Consider the following 19461-nt stretch of genomic DNA (forward strand, 5'->3'; position numbering starts at 1 on the left):
TTGTTAAATGGATCTCATGGTGTTCATTACATCTTCGTTCTATTTCGTGTCATTTTTAGGCTGTGTCTGTATATATATGATTGAGGCTGCACTGGTACAGGGGTCGAATTGGTCATGGTGTTATTCGATCACACCGTCAACCTATCGAAATCTTTCGGTATCTCCCAATTCTACAACGTCATTCAGATCGTCAGCTGATCATTTCCACAGAAAAAAACAGTCGTTCAACTGACATGTTGTTTAGCCACTCTCTTATAAGCTTCTACAGCCTCTCTCATCGTGTAGGGTGAGTTCCAATTACGTGGATCGAGTCGAGCGGGAGGAGTGGTCTCCGTCATGTTTGTCTGTAATATCAATCATTCATCATCATTATCACTCAATCCCAAAGTTGTTAAATCGTGTTGAGAGAAGAAGTTTAAGAACACAGTGAGGGTCTGACATTGTGCAAGAGGAGGAATTGAACTCGCCATAACCTCCCTGACAACAGCTTCCGTACAAAAAGCAGGATTCCATCCTGTCCCCGTCATCAACTCGTTACATACGCTTCCACCCCCTGTTATATTCCCTCCTCCACCATGCGTGAACGGCATCAACCTAGGATGGACAATACGCATGAACGGTGGCGAGTGGGGAAAAGAAGCGGGGAATCGAAGCTCAGCGATGATAGATGAGATGTTATGCTTCTTCATCTCTTTGTACAGATGTGAGTCGGGTGGGAAAGTGTGAAGCTCGAGGGTCCAGCAATAGAGACTGAAATTCAGCATATCTCACGCATCAGCACTTCGTATGTAAATTTTACACGAACAAGATCGACCCTACCTCTCAACATCCGGATTAACCCAGAACGGCAATCCACCTTCCTCCTGAGCCTTCACGACAGCTTTTAATTCCTTTCCCAGAGCCTTACTAGCTACCACACTGGTCTCAGTAGGTGGAGGCAAGCTTTCCAATCTGGCGTATCGACTTTGTGGTGAAGGTTTGAAGGTGTTCTGGGGCTTGGGAGGTGGTGGTGGTGGATTGAAGATATCACGATCGGTTTTGTCGTTTGGTTCTCCATCGATGAACGTCGTTCGAGTCAACTTTTCTGGCATTCTCTATGGCACACGATGAGGAACTCTCATTAGTGAAAACTACATTGCGATGATCGTATCAACGACTCACAACTGCCAAAGGCTGATTGGTGCTCAGAGTCGGTCTGGTTCTGAGCATGGGATCATGAATAAACAATGCTCCTTTGGAAGATTTGGCTTTCTTGATACGTTCTTCTTCCACCTCTTCGGAGTTTTCCGTCGTTTCGCTTCCTTGTACGAGGAGAAGGAAAGGTTTGATCTGTTTCACGTTGTTGACTGGAAGAAATCGTGGAAGTCGTCAGATGATGAGCGTGAGGAAGGAAGAGCACTTTGAAATTTACTCACCAACGTAGAATGGGCTTGATGAGACAAAGGTGTGAGGTACATTGACTGCGACAAACATCGTGAGCTTGGTTCTTTCCGTGGAAAGCTCAGAGTAAGTACATGTGCGACAATGACTGTATACAGTGAACCAGGGAGAGAAGAGCTTTGAACAAGGTTTCAGAGCGCAGATTGATGAAAGAAAAGAAGAAGCGAATAAAACATACCTAGCTCGACCAGTGCGGTAGCTTTGGACAACCTGAAATCCGCATTCTCTCTGGTGTGAACCGTTGCTCTTGCATACCCTCCCATAGACGTTCCCGAGTCAGAAGCGAAATAGACTCCGTTGCCGTATGCCTTGTTTCACACAGGTCAGCCGACGATACCAAGTTACTCAATGAATACGGGCCCAATGGTCATCGGTGAATGGTTAGACTAGTATATAGGCTCACCCTTCCGTTAATAGTTTCAGAGAAATCCAGCCCGGTTCGCAGAATATTATGCCATCGTTCAGCTCCAGAACCTGGTGAATACAGAGAATTTAACATCACCATCATTTTCCACATCGAAAGAAGAATGGACTTACCGTGAAACGCTAAGAGCGTAGAGTAAGCCTTACAATTCTTATTCTCCTTCTTCGCCAACTCAATCTCATTCTTGAAATCACTCTCCTGCTCAGGCGATCCAACGACGAACGTGAATTGTTTCAACTCTCCTCCTAAACTTCCATAGGTGACTTGCGACGGAGCGGTCGTCGAGGCTGAGCTGATATCTTGTACCCCTTCACCGGGTTTTGTCTCTTTCAAATAGGCTCTACATGACCCTACCGACCATCTCAAGACTCCTATCGATCCTGAGGGCGCATCGATCGATTTCAGCTTTCCACCACCTTCGAGATGAGCCTTGATCTCGGATACTTTCGGTAGTTGTTGGATGAGCCAGGCTAGAGCTCGACGCTGATCGAGATCGGATAACTCGTCTAGGAGTTGAGAATGGGCGATACCGAATTCAGGAGGGACTTCGATACTACCGTTCGTGTCAGTATTTTACGTTACGGTTCACATATGGGTATGCCTTGACCTACTGTAAATGTAAAGGTAGTTCCATCCTCGTTTGCGCCCCGGAAGCAGCTGCACAGTGGGCGAACGATAGAAGCACGTCAACGACAGCTGGGTGCGTGACAATTGTATGTTCGACAGAGGGACCTAAACCTAAGCTCATGAAACCGTAGATGCAAAGGGGTTTATCGTAAACATAGGGTCGGAGAGATGGAAGCTTGACTTCGAGACCGCAGTTCTGCCCATCGCATCATTAGCTTTTCCTCTTGCGGGTATGCATGAGCTGTTCAAGCTTACCAAGCAGTATTTCGGAGCCTCCATGAACCTTCGCAATACCCAACTGAACGTAACTAAGGGGATATTTCTCCCGAACCCTTTGACAACAGGATCATCCTCATCTCCTTTACCTATATTCTTGGGGATCTGATTGTACTGGAACACTTGACGAGATGCTTCTTCGTCCATACCTATTTTATCAGCCGTGCACCAATTCAATCCAAAGGCTGTTCGAAGCTTGTAGCATCTTCCGAACGACTTGAGGTAGTTCAAGATCGGTGCAGAGAGGTAAAACCCTGGCATGCCGTGTCCTCTCGTAGTAGAAACCATCACATCTGGAGGCGGTTTATCTGAAAATGATATGAGCACATAGTGATACGAGTATACCAAACTCACAATTTGGATGAAACCCTAACCAATATTTCATTTTATCCAAGTGCGGTGGATAAGTATCAGTTCCCATCATCAATATTAACCTTTGATCTTTCTTCCAGGCGTCTACTAGTCCATCATCCCACATGCTGAGAACGTTCGGGTCGATAGGGAGGTTCTTGTGGGGTATCGAGTATGACACAACCCAGAAATCCGACACTCTGGTCAGTCCTGGTCGATAACCCCACTTCTGTGCTTGCTCGAAATGACTATGTAGAATCACTGTGTGATCAGCTTTGCGCCCGGGATGAGGGATGATCGTAGACTCACTCTTTCAGCTGTATCCATCCAGGTCCAAGGTCCCCATCAGACCCTTTGGCGGTTTCGAACCCTCTTCCGGGGTCTTCGGCCCAGGGATCCGCCCCATCTATTATCTCCTCATCCTCCTCCAGCTCCCCTTCGTCAAAATCCCCTGGAGCTCCTCCTGTCGCCTCATCGTCGCCTTGGAGAGAAGCCAGGAGCTTTTCAAGGAGCAAGGGAATCTCCAGGTCGTAAATTTCGACGAAGCGCGAAAAGGAAGTGTCGGCTCGTTTGGGGAGGGGATCGGAGGAGAAAACGACGAGCCTATACGAGGCGGGGTACTTGTTGAGGTCTGTAAGATAGTAAGCGGTACGCAGGCAAAAATAGAATCTTGGTAGGATATTTTGCAATGTCAGGTCCTCACCTTGAAACACCAAGTCCAGGTTAAACCTGAACTCCCTCGAATCTATATCATCGTAAATCAATTCGAAGGATATCGAGTCGTCCGAATCACCAAGCTTGAGGTCTGAAAGAGGTGGATGATGTCAGCTAAAGGCGTAGACAACTGCATGGTCATGTAGTATATAAGGTTATATAAGGAGCAACTTACTTTTCACCTGGCCTATCATCCCCGCATACCCCTCCACTTCTCCCTGTACTCCCCATTTCGCCTTGCACAACCCATAATCCCGCTTCCATCCCGCCCTTCCGAAAGACACTTCTTCGGTGAGGGCTGGAGAAGGAAGTCCCACTTGCTTCGCTCTAGCCATCGACTGATCTTTCAGAGAAGCCCCGATGGCAACTTGAATGTCATCATCAATCTCGAGATCCTCTCCTTCAGCACCTGAGAAAAAGGTATCTTCAAATTCGTCATCCGAGTCATCAATGACATTGGCTGGTGAACGCTCATCTTGATTTTCTTCTTCTTGCGGGGATTGGAGGAAGAAGAGGAAGAGCCTTGTTGCGCTGCTTTGGCTGATGATCGGGTGACTCGTTTATTTGAAGAAGAAGAAGGTTGGTTGGATGAGGATGATGAAGAGAAAGAAGAAGGATTACCACGTTTGTTCCTCGTTGACATGAGTGCGAAGTGTGGGTTGGGTTGAGCTGAAGGTAAATCAGTATTCAGTTGTCAGAGTCAGAGGTACGTGCGTCGGATTGAGTGACGGGTTGTCTGTCTATCCTAGATGAGAGCACAATAAGTGGACAGTGGAAGGTCGAAGATGTTGGTATCAGTAGGAAGATGGAAGATGGAAGGAAAGTGTCACATCGTTTTTGACTTGTTGAGTACTGGTAAGATATATATATATATCCCCTTTATATGTGGGCCTCTGACTGGATTCGACATCATCAATCATCATCATCATCATCATCACACTACCACTGTCTCACACATCAACCCAACTTGCTTCTCATCTGTCACTTGGCGCGACGGATGCGGGGTAATAAGCTCAAGAATGCGGGGTGTGCCAGGAAAAGTTACGTAAATACTGAAAGAGACCGCGATACCCGACGAGTGGGACTACAACTCTAACTCTTCCTTGTCCCTCTCTTCTGGTCCCTACACTCTCTTGCTGTCACCAATCCGTCCCCCCGAACAGCAAGCCAAGATGGTAGCAGATACGATCCACGTCCACACCCATCTCGCAGGTCATCCAGCCTACCACATCTTAGGACATGACTTAGGTGAGCTGCATGAATCTGGCGGATAGACCCAATGCGGAAAACACAAAAGCTGACGATACCATCATAGTCCTCGACGTCCCTATCCCAGCATTGATCCTCTCTGCAGTCGGAGCAGCCTTCCTCTTACGATACACCTTATCATTCTTCAGACTGATCCTCGAACTGACAGTTCTTCCAGGTAAAAATGTAAGCTAGCCCACATTGTTATTTTCCCCGCCAACAGCTTACACCTTATTATCATCTCATCAGGTTAAGAGATACCAAGCGAGAGATGGGAAGACTTGGGCATTGGTAACTGGATGTACAGGTGGAATAGGTCTGGAATTCGCCAGACAGTTAGCCAAGAACAAATTCAACGTCGTATTGGTAGGAAGGAGAAAAACAGCTTTGGATGAAGTCGCTCAAGAACTTGGTAAGCCAGCTTCCCAAACTCAGACAACCGGTCTCAGCTGATGTCATGCCACACCCTGGTAGAGAGTAAATACGGAGTAGAAACCAAATCATTCGTAGTGGACGTCGCTACTCCAGGCTCAGCACGAGATGAAGCTTTGACTCAAATTGAGTTATTCTCAAAATCGAATGATCTCGGTGTCCTAAGTAAGTTATATGGTCTGTTGCCAACTCGAAACTGCTAACTCATCGAAATCAAAATGGGTAACTAGTCAATAACGTTGGTGCTTCTCATCTTATGCCTGTACCATTCGCCGAGACCGACCGAACAGAGATGACTCAAATTATCGAAACTGTAAGTCCTCCCCTTTGAACTTTTGCTGCCGAAATTCAGAGCTAATAGTGACACGTAATTTAGAACATCAACTGGACAATTTTCCTTACTCGAGCTGTCATCCCATCTATGATTGCCCGATCATCTTCTCGTGGCTCACCCAAATCGTTAATCATGACTATCGGTTCATTATCAGGTAGAATCCCTTCACCTCTTTTGGCTACTTATTCAGGAACCAAAGCTGCTTTGTCAACTTGGACGAAAGCTTTGGCTAAAGAGGTGGAGAAAAAGGGTGTGGAGGTGGAATTGGTCCAAGCTGCGTTTGTTGTGAGTAGGATATTCTTCTCATTCTCATCGGAATCAACGAAAAGATAGAAACATGTCCACATCGTTCGGCAGAGGGCACCCAATCCTCTTCTTGTTTAATGTATTATATCTACCTATCACACTTATTGAGTGTACCTTCTGCCATCTCGCTACTCATTGCTCATATATTCTTCAATTCCATAGGTCTCAAACATGTCCAAAATCCGACGATCATCCGCGCTCGTCCCAACCCCTCGAAATTTCGTTCAATCCGTCTTAACCTCTTTTGGTCAACCACGAGGAGCCCAGGGTAGACCCTACGAAAGAACACCCTTCTGGACACATGCATTCTTAGATTACGCCGTTGGATTCGCGGGTTATCTGAGTGAAGTATCGGGTATCAAGGTGATTGATAAGATGCATAAGGATATTAGGAAGAGGGCGATTAGGAAGTATCAGAGAGAGAAGGAGAGAGAGGGGAAGAGTGAGTAGGTGGTGGATGGGATGGGATGGATAGGAAATCTGAAAGGAAGCTGGAGAATAAAGGTGAAAGATCCGTGGGAAATTGGACATTTGGTAGATGATAGATTGACTATCAGAGATCGATTATACGGGTCTGGCACGTATGGAACGAAGGCAATAAATAAAGACAAGATAAAAATCATATTGATGAACGTTAACTTCATTCTCATGACATGCAGAAAAATCATAATGTGAATACATCGAGCACCTCATCCGTCCTATCTTTACTGAATCACATTGTGTCCTGTTTCGAAAAAGCAGATATAGTGGTAACGACTCAAGAGGGATACATGGAATATACAATCTACGTTCTACAATCTACAGATACATATTGATCTAACTCTCCTTCGCCTCAATACCACCAAGTAACAAAACTCTCACCTTGTCATCTATAGACTACGTAATCAATCAAATCTATCTCTATATATCTACAATTGCCTTGTTCTGACATATCCAACCAAGTTCAATTCGAAGTTCAATCAACATCAACATCATCATTCTCATTCTCATTCTCCTTCTCTCGCTCTCGCTCTTCCTCTTTATCTTCCTCCTCAACCCCACCAGGCCTAACGACCTTCCCACCCTTCTCTTCCAACTCTTTCGTAATCTCCTCATCAACAATCTCAAACGCCACACTCCAATATACCTTATTCCCCCCACCTACAGGCGATTGATCTTTGTAAGAGGTAGGTTTATCCTGACATACGTACGTGACAGGTTGACCATCCCAGTATTTCAAGAGGGGGATCTGGAGGGTGAATGGGTATGGTAGAGTCGCAGATAGGGTGTTGAAGTCTATCACCAAAACAAGAAAGGATCAGTATCATGTAAAGTATTAAGATTCTATTTGTATGTTTTGAAGGGAAGAAATTCGATATGAGTTATAGGTCAAGATGGGAATATCTTTACGTCGCTTTGAATGCGATATGTATATCCATCCTCACGAGTACCTCTGGACTTTTTTGATGATCTCTCGGTATACCTTGACTCACCTAATAATCCATTACAAAACTCCATACCTACTTCCGTCCCTTCATCAACCTCTACAGCCTGTCTATTCGAAGCTTTCGTCAACCATTTCCTTCGCGAGCTTATCTGAGATTTATCATCAGTATATGAGGGTATATCGTCGACTATACAAATACAGAAATACAAAGTTAACATCACTTCAGCCTTTGCTTTGTAAGCCAGACTCTCCCTCTTATTCGAAAGGGACATTCACATCTTACACCCTCTTCCTATAAACAAAAGCACTCACCACCTTTTACATTCTCTTTCAACCATTCCAAACTGTTTTCTTCCACATGCGGTCCCTCATTTTTCCCCCCAAGGGAAAGATGAGCCATCGTAGCCAAAGCAGGCGACAGAGCCCAAGGTTTGTCCGCATATATATCAGCTTCTACCGTTGGATCCACAAAGCTGCATCAAGGCATCAAGCTATATAATCAGTCAAGATCACATGTGAAGCATTCAGATGCTTGTTACTTACTACATAAATTTCGTCGCTATACTTGTTCCCCAAGGTAAATTATCCCGTATGGGCTTTTCAAACACGTTTCCGAATACTACTGTATCTGCGTTGAAAGGTTTCTTGTATTTGCCTATTGTAAGTCATCACACACAGCAGATCAGTAAGTCATTCCGTCTATCCCTATATTACTCCTGTTTCTAAGTGTAATAGTCTTGTGAGTGTATCATAAACGTATGACACGGACAACCTTTCTCCTCATCTATCAACGATATCGCCTCTCTCTCCCGTCCTTTCTCGAATCAAGATCAAGCATTATAATGGAATCGATTTCACTCACCTTTTACCACGATCCCATAACTCATCCCCTCTCTCCCCTTCGCACCAAAATACTCCTCTCCATCTCCCTTCTTCAAATCCCCATTATACCCTTTGATAAACACCCATATATCTCCTGAGAAGTGCTCGGTCTCTAATTTGGTGGCCGTTGCAGAGTTGACAGGGCAGGGGATGGTAGATGGGTATGAGCGGTTGGAGCTTATCAGTACGCGCAGTTTGGGTGTCATCGTGAGTGAGCGGGTGATATAATAGGTATCGATCAGATCAGAGACGAGTGGAACAGAAGAGATGAGATGGAATGTGATTCAATGGTCGCACTTGCGGTCACTACCTACAGTTGCACGCCGCGCTGACATATGACGTAGTGCAACCTTTCGTCGACTGATAAGATACAGTACCATATTGAACTGTCAATCAAGCAAGCCATCGAGTACCATCCAATACATGCATACACAATTAGGTATCCATCACAGGATGACCAGTCACCTCATCACGAGCCAGAGATATACCTAAAAGTCGAAGATTAACAGGAATGCTATATCACCAAAAGCAAAGTTCGTATGACCTAAGATCAATCAGATCAATCATGGCAAAGTTCCATACATCAGAAAGCATCAACTAACACATTCAAGCAGTTCGTTCCCATTCGTATATGGATGAGAGCACTCACGGTGGTATACCAGCGACGCGATCTCTATTCTTCATCAAATCAATCTCATAATCCTCTCTGACAAGCATGAAAATCGCCATAGTCGATCGAGCATCTTCGATCTGCAGTGCAGGTTACAATACAAGATTAGCTTTTCCTATTCGTATCTCTAGGATCGAAATTATAGATTGACAGGTCACAATGCAAGTGACCACTAAATATTGATCAACTCACCGGATCATGTCCTCTTCCATCATCATCACGTTGAATATCCACCCCTAGCAACTCTTTCGACAGTTTCTTCAAACTTGGAAATTCACCTTCTCTTTTGATACCCATTTAGAATCTTAGGGGATAATACAAGGCTGTATCTCTGAATGATTCGTATGGGTGTTTATGACCTATTGCCTAATCACAGAATTTAGGCCTATGGTCTAATCGAACAATTGACAGGTAGGTGAGACTAAGTTAGAATGAGGGACGTCTTACCGACAAATCGTTAAATAATGTATGTCCCACTAAGATCTTACCTTGTACTAAACTTTTGATCCGGGATGTCACTTGTTCGTACGTTGGTGCTACATTATCAAATCAGTAAACAGTCACCACCTCGTTTTCATGCCAGCGATAAGGAAAGTCATAGCTCGATATGGACATACCTCCATCCAGAACACCAGCTTTGATCCCACTCGCTACGACAACATCAAAAACACATATCGTCAGTTGTTCATCAAATTATGTCTGCAATAAGGTGATGTTTACACCCACTTGATGTCCTATAATCAATTATATTCTCAGGATTCACGTACACGTACGTATCGAGTACGATCGTCCCTTCGTGATTCACTATACCGACCCTATCATGAGAAGAGCAAATCAATAAAATATCAGCGAGAGGTATCGGAAGAATGATATCTGTGATAGTAGCATGTAAGAATAACATGCCTTTCCTTCCTTCCTGTTTCAGTAGGTATCTCCAAACGGCTCCTTCCCGTGATTGATTCCCCAGCTGAACATTTGAGACCAACAACAACCATTAGACTTACTTGGCTAGGGCTTGACCTGATTTACATCCTACGAATTCGCAGTCTGACGAACATGACAATACCAGATAACAATATAGGTATTCAAACACGGTCAGTCCATATGATCTTCTTCCCTCCTCTTGTTCGGATATTATAAAGATGAAGTAGGAAATGGAAATGTTAACTCACCAATCGCCAGATAATCCTCCAGATCAGGCAACTGATACTCCCTGTCGCTGGTCATAGTGGATCAGTTTTGCTCGGTTAGGTGGGAAATTGGACATGCAACAATGTTGAAATGGAAGAACAACCTGATACGAATAGTGTTATGGACATCCGTGCACAGGTAGGTGAATCAACGCACGGACGATGAGATTATCGACTGTCGATCTTCATCATGAGGTGATCATCCTATGTAAAGCAATAGGTCGTTGATATGTGATGCAAAATGATCCCAAATGATGAACATGATGCATAACACATAATTTGTAAAGTCCTCTTTCACTTCACTAAATCTACATCTTATATCTGTCCCTTCACAGCCCTCACAAACTCCACCACTTTGCTCCTGTCTTTCCCATCCCCTCCATCCCTCTCCACTCCCGAACTAACATCAACCATCCTCACTCCCTCGGATCCACCAGCAACTTCAATAGCTTTTCGCACATTGGTCGGATTCAATCCTCCGGCTAAGATAATTGGTAATTTCACAGATCCTTCCGACCCATTCTCACCCTTTTCAATGACTTTTCTAGCGTTTTCCCAAGGGAACGAGATCCCTTCACCACCTTTCCCAGCTGAATCCAACAAAATAAACTGATTCAAACCAGGTCGACCTATCTCTCCTCTTCCACTGACCACCACTTCTCCAGTGAGGGAAGGCGACGTCGGTATCTTGAATACCTTTATAACAGGTACAGGGATGAATTTGGCCAATTGTTGAGATTCATCACCATGTAATTGAACGATATCTAATCCAATTTCATCTACTGCATCCAATATCTCCGACAAAGGTTGATTCTGGAATACACCCACTAACAAGGGTTTTTTACGTTGAGATAGTCGGTTGAAATTGAACGTAAACCACGGTTCGTTACCTGTCGAAGTAGACTGTTCTGGACTCGTTCGGCTTAGATCAGATTTTGATCTGGTCGCTTTCACCAAATCCGATATATCCCTAGCTACTTCCAACGAGATCCTTCGCTTGGCATTCGGTACCAATATCACCCCTAATAGATCTGCTCCAGCATCAATGGCAATTTCAGCATCTTCGACTGATCTAATTCCACAAATCTTCACTAAAGGTTTCTCTTCTATCCTTTTCTCATCTTCAAGTGGTAAACCAATTAACGACCTTAAGAATTTCCCTGTATCTTTCGCTCTCATCAACGATTCACCAACCAAGACAGCTTTTACTCCCTCTTTCACATATTTCTGTACATCCTCAGGTGACGATATCCCACTTAACGCACAGAGGATGACATCCCTTCCATCTAAAGCGGCATTCACCCTGGACGTAGTCGACATGTCCACATTGAAGTCATGTAAATTCCTATTATTAACTCCTATCACTTTACTTCCTATCTCTAACGCCAATTCCAGCTCTTTCGTATTATTCACTTCTACCAATGGTTCCATTCCTACCGATACCGAATAATCATATAATTCTTTCAACTGGGTGGGCTCAAGCATCGCAACGATGAGCAAAACAGTATCGGCACCGTATAATCTAGCTTCGTCAATCATATATTTGGACAGGATGAAGTCTTTTCGTAGAATTGCCGGTCGATTGGGTAATGAGTCTAAAGCATTTCTAACGGATAACATATCGAGCAAAGATCCTTTGAACCATTTAGGTTCAGTCAATACTGATATCACTGAAGCACCTGCCAAGGCGTATTTCAAAGCTTGTGAAGGTGCTGATGCGTCAGGGGCGATATCCCCTTTGGATGGTGAAGCTCGTTTGATCTCGGCCATGATGGCTGTATGAGGAGTCGACTTGATTCGATCAACGAATGAAATTAATGGTGGAGATGTGTGAAGTGATAGGGATTTGGTGATATTTGCTGGAGTGGTAGCTAATACTTTCGAAGTTTCTTCTACATCTAGCAACCTTTGGGCATGGATCTTGTTGAGGATGGTAGGTAAAGATGGCGCAGAGGATGAACCCGAAGCCGAAGGTTGAGCGGACCCATTTGGAATTGTAGATGATTGTTCGTCTTTGCCAGGGGTAGTAGGTAATACACCACACCAAGCGTTCTCACCACCCCATTTACCGCCTTTCAACTTTAAGAAATTCGCCATCAACCCTTTCCCCCCTTCGCTCTTACATGACTCCGGGTGATACTGAACAGCTTCTACCGTGGCTTCTCTGTGTCTCACACCCATGATCACACCTGATTCCTGTGTAGTTGAGGACACTTGTAAGATCGGTGGTAAGGATAATAGTTGGGCGGATAGGGAATGGTAACGGACAGAGGATAACAATGGTGGCAAGTCGTGGAAGATACCGATGGAATCATGTTGGACCAAAGAGGATTTACCGTGTTTGATCTCTCCTGCGTATGCGATCTAAACAATGGCAAAGGACTTAGCTGAAGCTGACCATACTGAAAATGGTACGATCAAGCGGAATTGGGCGCAGTAGCCGTTGTCAAGGAGGGACAGTTGACAGAAGTACTCACCTCCCCTCCCAGTAGATCCACTATACATTCCAGACCCATGCAGACACCCAATATGGGTAATCTGCCAATACCCCATTTGATCGCATCTCTAGATATCCCACTGTCCGTCCGAGGATGTCCTGGTCCTGGTGAGATCATTATACGTTCGAGTTCACCGGAGTTGTACATTTCCTATTAAACAGTGCGAAACGAATTAGGTCAATTTGCGAATAGGATATGACTGTACCTGGACACTATCCGGGGCAGTGCAACATTTAATGAGGATATCCCAGTGCAACTCACCTCGATCTGTTCCAGAGTGATCTTATCATTCCTCACTACCACCGGATTACCCCCCAATACAGCTATGTCGGCGTAGACGTTCCAGGTGAACGAGTCGTAGTTGTCGATGAGTAACGTGACACCCATTTTGAAATATCTTCTCCTTTCTCTTTTTCTCTCAGTGACAGTAGGAGGATGGAGCTCGAGTGTTTTCGACAGATAGCTGATGACTGAGATGTGATTCATTCATCAACCCATGAATCTTTCAGATTCAACTCGATTCGAAATAAACGCTCGGATATGGACATGGACGTCTTAACGTCTCTCGTACGGATTCTTGACTCGACTTTTGAATATGAAAAGATGCGGTACAATGCCACGTCACGTCCGGTCTCTTCTCTATAGATGACACCCACCGTTCCGTCGGAAGCTTCCCCCTCTCTCGCGCTCAAGTCAAGATGCCAAAAAGATGCACATGCAGAACCAACCTTCCGGGAGGATATCACTCCAGCTCAGATTGGGCACCAGTCGGAATACCATAAGGAAAAGCAAGCAGACAACATGGAAAAGTACTCGAAATGGAGAGTGAGTCGAATGCTCTCGCATGGTCACTGATATCGATCGCGACTCGACTGATAATGATCTTCCTTCCCATATTTTGCAGGACCCCGGAACAGGCATACAAGTCAGTATGAACTTTCTCCAACGTCATGTCAGCGTGCAGACATACTCACAGTATCGCTTATAGCCCTTCCTGCCTATCGTGCCCCCTCGATCAGTCTCACCAATCTTTGTAGCCCTCCTCGGACCTTGCTCCCTGGTCCACGCGATAGCCCGAACCATCTTATTGGGAGTGATAGCTGCGCTCCATGTCATCCTGGTTGACGGGTTGTGTTTGGTCTTTGTACGTATCGTGTCATTCATATTCACAAGTTGTCGCACTAAAGTACCCCATCATTTTCTGTAGACCCCTGTTCCCCCAATATATCGATTAGTCTCATCTGGGTTTACAGCTCTCACATGTAGATTGGCATTGGGGATCATGGGTTATTGGTGGATCACCACCGATATCTACTCACCCAAAAGAGGGTAAGCTGCTATCATCTTGTATCAAGACCTTGAACATTGTCTTGAAACTGACTCTTTGAATCAATAATAGTAAAAATGGTGTATCCCAGATATCGAAAGTGTCACCTAAGAAAGGTGATCTGATAATTACCAATTGGACCAGCTACGTCGATGTGCTGTATCTCGCTTTCAGGTGAGGCGTGCGAGATACCCCAATTGTGATCTCACTTACCCAACGCAATGTAACAGGCACAATCCCACATTCCTCTTGCCAATCTTCTCCACTGCTTCCTCTTCTACAGCTCCAACAGCCAAAACAGGTCGACATACCGGGACAGGCTCAGCCTCTATCAACCTTTCTTCTTCCTCCGCTCAACCAGATTTGATAGGTTATGAACCGATCCCCTTGTTTGCGCTATTAGGTAGAACAGGTTCGTTACCACCCACATACGATCTACCACCTACCACAAAATACTACAAAAACCTCAGAGAAGCGAGAAGGAAAGAAGGTAGACCGGTCGTGTTGTTTCCTGAAGGGACAACCTCTAATGGAAGAGCGATACTGAGATTCGCAGACGGTGTTTTGGATGGAAGTGATTTTACTGGTGGTGAGGATGGTCAGGTGTGGATCAAGTATTTCAGGTGAGTTGACCTCGTTCGATCGGAAGAATAAGAGATTTGGCACATAAACGAGATCAAGAATTAATCCTTTTTCATCGACATATGTAGACACTCCCCTCCTACCGCTTTCGCGTCCTCTACAACCTGTCCAATACCCACGCCCCTCAATCATCTCTTGTTCTCCCTCTTATACACTCCGACTCCCATTCCATCGAGATCCTTACACGTCCGTACACTTCACCCTTCAGCCTCGCCATCATCACCTTCGTTCTTACCTTCGGAGATACTCCACAATGCCCCTGGAGGCTTAGACAGTGCAGCGAAAGATCCAAAAGCAGTATGGAGAGAGGCTATAGGTGTTGTTTTGGCTGAGACTGGTAGGATACGGAGAACGAAAGGTATGGGTTGGGTGGAGAAGGCGAGTTTCTTGGATTATTCGGGCAATAAAAGGAGATGAGCCGGATTGGGGTCACATGGTCTAACACTCTGATGCATAGCGCAATACATCGTGAGCATGGCAGAGTTGAGATGCTTCCGTGACTGATGATCTATACGATCCAGAAAATTAAACGATATGCATTGTCATAGTATTTCAAAGGCTCCTCACAGGGTAGATACTAAACATGGTCAGCCTAGCGCCGACTCAATTGACAGGACAGGAAATATAAACAATTCTCCACGCCCTACCAGCACAAGCCCATTTCGTCTAAGCACCACAATCGAAAATCAACGCTTTCACGTCTTGGATTTGTACAATGAGCCGTCTACCGTCAAAATGGACATGGCGAACCGTCCCTTCTTCTTCGCGCATATCAGATTCACCATATGCATATCCCATCGGCCACTTTGGATACCGCTCGCCTGTCAACCATTCTGGTGCCTCAAGCTCTGGAAATCGGAAACCTGTTCTGAGACGATGAAGGCGAGTCGGACGAACGAGTTCCTTCAAGCAAATTCAGTCATTGAGCGAATATGAAGGAATTGACTGAAGAACGTACTGGTTTAGGAATTTGTAGCCTTCTCATACTTCCCTTCCCGCAGCCTTCGTCCAGATCAGGAACATTCAAGAGGGGAGAAATACAGTGTGCACGAAGAATAAGTGATTCCTTGCCGTTTGCGATGATATCTACATTGAAATTTCCATGTTGCGCCATTGCAGGATCGTTATCTTGTACCCACAGTTGTGCATTTTCACGCCAGTCGGAGAATGGAATTGTGGTGACATTTTGAAACGTCTCTTGCCTTAGCCGCTCCTTGCCTTCACCATCGAGGTCGGTAAAGGTATTACGCTTTCGACTATCTGCTGCCGGTCTGCCGACAAGTATTTGTCCCTTGGTATCCGTGAGGAGACGCTTGAGGGGATTTGCAGGAATGGCTATCAGAAAATCTATGATAGTCAGAGGATCTCTCGCATAATCATCGTCGTTCGGGATCCAACGTCGGATCACCGGAAGGACAAAATCGGTGCACCCGGTGTCGAAATTCTCTTCCTCCTGCATAACCCTCTTGCTGTCATCTATATATTCATAAAAGTCCGGATTCCCCTCATACCGGCATTCCTTGAGAAGGATTTCGAGCTCCAAGGGGTCGAAAGGAAGTTCAAGTTTGACCACTGGTAGCCAAGATTTTCCTGTGGATGGATCCTTTTCGGGTATAGATTGTGGGTCGAGCACGATAAGCGAGAGATTCTCGCTGGATGGAAGAAGAGTAGGAAGAGAATGCGAGATTCTATCAGCTAATGACTAACGATACGGTATCTCACACAAAAAATCGCGTAAACTTACAGAAGACCTTTACTCTTCAAACGATCCCTTATGATATGACGTTCAAATTGATATCGAACCGTATAGTCCAAGTCCTCAAAAAGCTGATAACCGGTTATGTCGAGTGGTTCACCCTGCGTTCTGTCGAAGCGGCTAGAGTAAATGTTCTCGTGCGACAACCCGCTGTTGACTTCTTCGGCATGTCGATCCTCCGCATGTGCTTTCCGCTTTCCAGCATCGATGTCATCGCCGGATTCGTAGCCACTCTCAGAAGAAAGCCCATCAGATGAGACATCGTCACGCCTGAAATACGCGCCGACTAGCTTGGCATCGTCAGCGGTATCGAATGACCTGCGATGTTCGTCTGTGAAACTCCTGCGACATACAAAGTCGCAATCTTCGACTCCGACCAATAACTCATTGGAGGTGAGCATCCACTCATGGTATCTGAACCATCTAGTACCTTGGTGAGAAGGGATTCGCTGGACAATTGGGAAGACACAGTCCGTGGTCAAATTAGTTTACGACTGGGTGATATTTGCGACAGCAATAGCCGAATTGATCGACGACTCACTTTTAGGCACCGACCGTGTACCAGCACATACAGATAGAAAACAATTTGCACACCGACCAATAAATTCCCATTCTTCAGTATCCTAGGACCAAATTCCTCCCTCGTCCAGATATCTTCCTCAAGATCTATAACAATCGTGCAATCGGGATCTTCTTTGGATATTCTCTCGGTACCACTTGGAGCTTGTTCGTTCACACGATAAACGAGGAACTTGGCAGCTGCCTTTGTCCCACATGACTGCTGCAGGATGATCACCCGATGGATGAAATCGATCTTGAATACGGCAAAGGTAGGGTCGCGAGAGCACAAGATATCCATCCTTGCAGCGCCTCGGAAGATCGAACAAGCCAAGAATTTTCCATGCTTTTCAAAGTACCCATAGGGCGCCTCCAAACCTGGTCGAGTGACGACATAATCGTCCCAAATTTTGTAAACTTCATGACCTTTGGGTATTTTATATGGTTTGACAGTGCATTTGAGTTCCTGAAGGTTCTTGTTCAGCCTGACTATCTCAGCAATTTGGTCATTGGGGGGCTTGGTCGATTGGTCGCGGTATCTGGGATAATAGTAGTATTTCTTATGGAGAATGAGCTGCATATGGGCATTGTCCAATATGAACTCGTGAATGCGTTTGCACAACAGTGAGCATTTTACTATATCAGTCGCTGCGAGGTGTCGGAGAATGCGATCGAGAAGGGAGTTGTCCAATTCATTGAAGCTTGCCATGGTATGGTATGAAGACGATAATGTGATTCTGGTGTAACAAGACTCTACCCTTAACGAGTTTCAACCCTCAACGAGTCCGTGCAACCTCACGGATCAACCTCACAGACCTTCTATGCAAAATGATATCTTTAAATCTTTATTGATCATCTGTATCGCTATTTTGTATTGAGAACATCCATTGAACTCGACTTTTCAATAGTACGAATGTCTACAAAACCAGATCAAACGTCTCCAGAACACATCCAGCGAGTTCTTGCTCTTTGGACCGCCCTCCCTTCCGACAAACAACCAAGCAGACACACTTTTGCCAAAGACAATGATATTCCCTTGACAACCTTCAATCATCATCTTGCAGGTCGTCTGACTCGCCCTCAAGCTCAAGAATATCGCCAGCTACTCACAACTATTGAAGAGGAGTGCATTATCCAATACCTCGATCGATCAGCATCCATTGGTCATCCTGTTTCGCCTGGAATCATCATAGAACTTGCAAACGAAATACGAGAGAGAAGAATCACTCTTGCACTCATCCCAGATGAGCTCCAGCCATGTTTACCACCTCCCATGGGCTATCCTTGGCTTGCCAAGTTTCGAAAGCGCCATCCCCAGGTCCATAGTGTCTTCTCTCGAAAGATACAGGCAACTCGCTTCACAGCAACTACAGTCGATGCTTTGACACCTTGGTTTTGCGAAATCAAGTCTCTATATGATGCCAATCATTACCTGCCGCAGAACATCTACAATATGGACGAGACAGGATATGCTATAGGAGAAACACAAAGCTCTCGAGTATTAGTTATTATAGAGCAAGGAGAGAAGATAGGTAGTAGAAGAGGTAATAAGAAGCCATCAAGCGCAATACCTGGTAGACAAGAATGGGTTACAACAATCGAATGTATCAATGCTGTAGGTTCAGCTCTTCCTCCTCTTGTGATATTCAAATCAGAAGGAAGTTTCAACACAGGGTGGCTCTCAGAGAACCTTCAGCTTCGAGGATGGAACTGGGCAGTCAGTAAATCAGGATGGTCAAACAACGAAATTGCATTCAAATGGTTAACCGAAGTATTCCATCCCAACACAATACCTGCCAATCCTGATCAACGAAGACTACTTATTGTTGATGGTCATGCTAGCCATGTGCAGGCTCGCTTCATTGCATTCTGCATGGCCAACGCCATTGATCTTATGATACTTCCGCCCCATTCCTCTCATGTCACTCAACCTTTAGATGTTGGTGTGTTTCGCTCTCTCAAGCAAGCTATGGCAAAAGAAGTCAGTCGGTTTGCTCAATATGATTCTTCAAGGATACAACGATACACCTGGGTTAGACACTTGGCAGTTGCTCGATCAAAAGCTATGACAGAAGAGAATATTCGAAAAGGTTGGAGATACACCGGCCTTTTCCCATATATTCCACATACAGTCTTAGATGCGGCCCCTCAACAAGTCAATACTCCTCAGACACCTACTCGCACCCCCTTAGCCACATTGTCTATTGAGAAGAATTCTTTCCTCGCCAAACATGCCAACACTATGTCTCCAGAAGTCAAAGATCGCGTTGTTGATCTTTATTCGAAATTAGAAACTGTCAGCACTGAAAAGACAGCCTCTGACAAGGAGAATGTCGAGCTCAGGAAGGTATTGGCGGTCA

At 45.2% G+C, this 19461-nt stretch overlaps 8 protein-coding genes across 8 annotated transcripts; 2 read left to right on the top strand and 6 right to left on the bottom strand.

Moving 5' to 3' along the window:
• Positions 1-128: 128 nt before the first annotated feature.
• Positions 129-4475, bottom strand: I203_103877 (uncharacterized protein; the record flags this gene model as incomplete). Its single annotated transcript, XM_065517412.1, has 16 exons — positions 129-170; positions 234-344; positions 468-750; positions 820-1094; positions 1162-1346; positions 1416-1460; positions 1619-1748; positions 1844-1914; positions 1978-2417; positions 2476-2687; positions 2747-3075; positions 3122-3366; positions 3428-3749; positions 3822-3923; positions 4008-4170; positions 4242-4475. The coding sequence occupies 16 exons, from the start codon at positions 4473-4475 to the stop codon at positions 129-131; spliced, it is 3189 nt and encodes a 1062-aa protein (XP_065374230.1).
• A 529-nt stretch (positions 4476-5004) lies between these two features.
• On the top strand, positions 5005-6602 carry I203_103878 (long-chain 3-oxoacyl-CoA reductase; the record flags this gene model as incomplete). The annotated part of the gene is made up of 7 exons (XM_019147327.1): positions 5005-5080; positions 5148-5266; positions 5330-5492; positions 5555-5677; positions 5743-5825; positions 5889-6131; positions 6315-6602. 7 exons carry the CDS (start codon positions 5005-5007, stop codon positions 6600-6602), a joined length of 1095 nt encoding a protein of 364 aa, XP_019002992.1.
• Positions 6603-7107: 505 nt separating this feature from the next.
• Positions 7108-8666, bottom strand: I203_103879 (uncharacterized protein; the record flags this gene model as incomplete). The annotated part of the gene is made up of 5 exons (XM_019147326.1): positions 7108-7427; positions 7625-7765; positions 7891-8051; positions 8122-8233; positions 8441-8666. The coding sequence occupies 5 exons, from the start codon at positions 8664-8666 to the stop codon at positions 7108-7110; spliced, it is 960 nt and encodes a 319-aa protein (XP_019002991.1).
• Positions 8667-9105: 439 nt separating this feature from the next.
• I203_103880 (uncharacterized protein) lies at positions 9106-9427 on the bottom strand (the record flags this gene model as incomplete). Its single annotated transcript, XM_019147325.2, has 2 exons — positions 9106-9210; positions 9323-9427. 2 exons carry the CDS (start codon positions 9425-9427, stop codon positions 9106-9108), a joined length of 210 nt encoding a protein of 69 aa, XP_019002990.2.
• Positions 9428-9489: 62 nt separating this feature from the next.
• On the bottom strand, positions 9490-10357 carry I203_103881 (uncharacterized protein; the record flags this gene model as incomplete). The annotated part of the gene is made up of 7 exons (XM_065517413.1): positions 9490-9496; positions 9578-9606; positions 9650-9666; positions 9748-9780; positions 9857-9945; positions 10135-10177; positions 10303-10357. 7 exons carry the CDS (start codon positions 10355-10357, stop codon positions 9490-9492), a joined length of 273 nt encoding a protein of 90 aa, XP_065374231.1.
• Positions 10358-10635: 278 nt separating this feature from the next.
• Positions 10636-13205, bottom strand: I203_103882 (multifunctional tryptophan biosynthesis protein; the record flags this gene model as incomplete). Its single annotated transcript, XM_019147323.1, has 3 exons — positions 10636-12684; positions 12798-12968; positions 13080-13205. The coding sequence occupies 3 exons, from the start codon at positions 13203-13205 to the stop codon at positions 10636-10638; spliced, it is 2346 nt and encodes a 781-aa protein (XP_019002988.1).
• A 414-nt stretch (positions 13206-13619) lies between these two features.
• Positions 13620-15204, top strand: I203_103883 (uncharacterized protein; the record flags this gene model as incomplete). The annotated part of the gene is made up of 7 exons (XM_019147322.1): positions 13620-13643; positions 13723-13743; positions 13807-13962; positions 14026-14147; positions 14218-14319; positions 14376-14768; positions 14856-15204. 7 exons carry the CDS (start codon positions 13620-13622, stop codon positions 15202-15204), a joined length of 1167 nt encoding a protein of 388 aa, XP_019002987.1.
• Positions 15205-15706: 502 nt separating this feature from the next.
• On the bottom strand, positions 15707-17681 carry I203_103884 (uncharacterized protein; the record flags this gene model as incomplete). The annotated part of the gene is made up of 3 exons (XM_019147321.1): positions 15707-16439; positions 16532-16992; positions 17085-17681. The coding sequence occupies 3 exons, from the start codon at positions 17679-17681 to the stop codon at positions 15707-15709; spliced, it is 1791 nt and encodes a 596-aa protein (XP_019002986.1).
• Positions 17682-19461: the final 1780 nt, after the last annotated feature.

The sequence above is a fragment of the Kwoniella mangroviensis genome (genome assembly GCF_000507465.2).
Source record: "Kwoniella mangroviensis CBS 8507 chromosome 1 map unlocalized Ctg01, whole genome shotgun sequence".
Lineage (NCBI taxonomy): Eukaryota > Fungi > Basidiomycota > Tremellomycetes > Tremellales > Cryptococcaceae > Kwoniella > Kwoniella mangrovensis.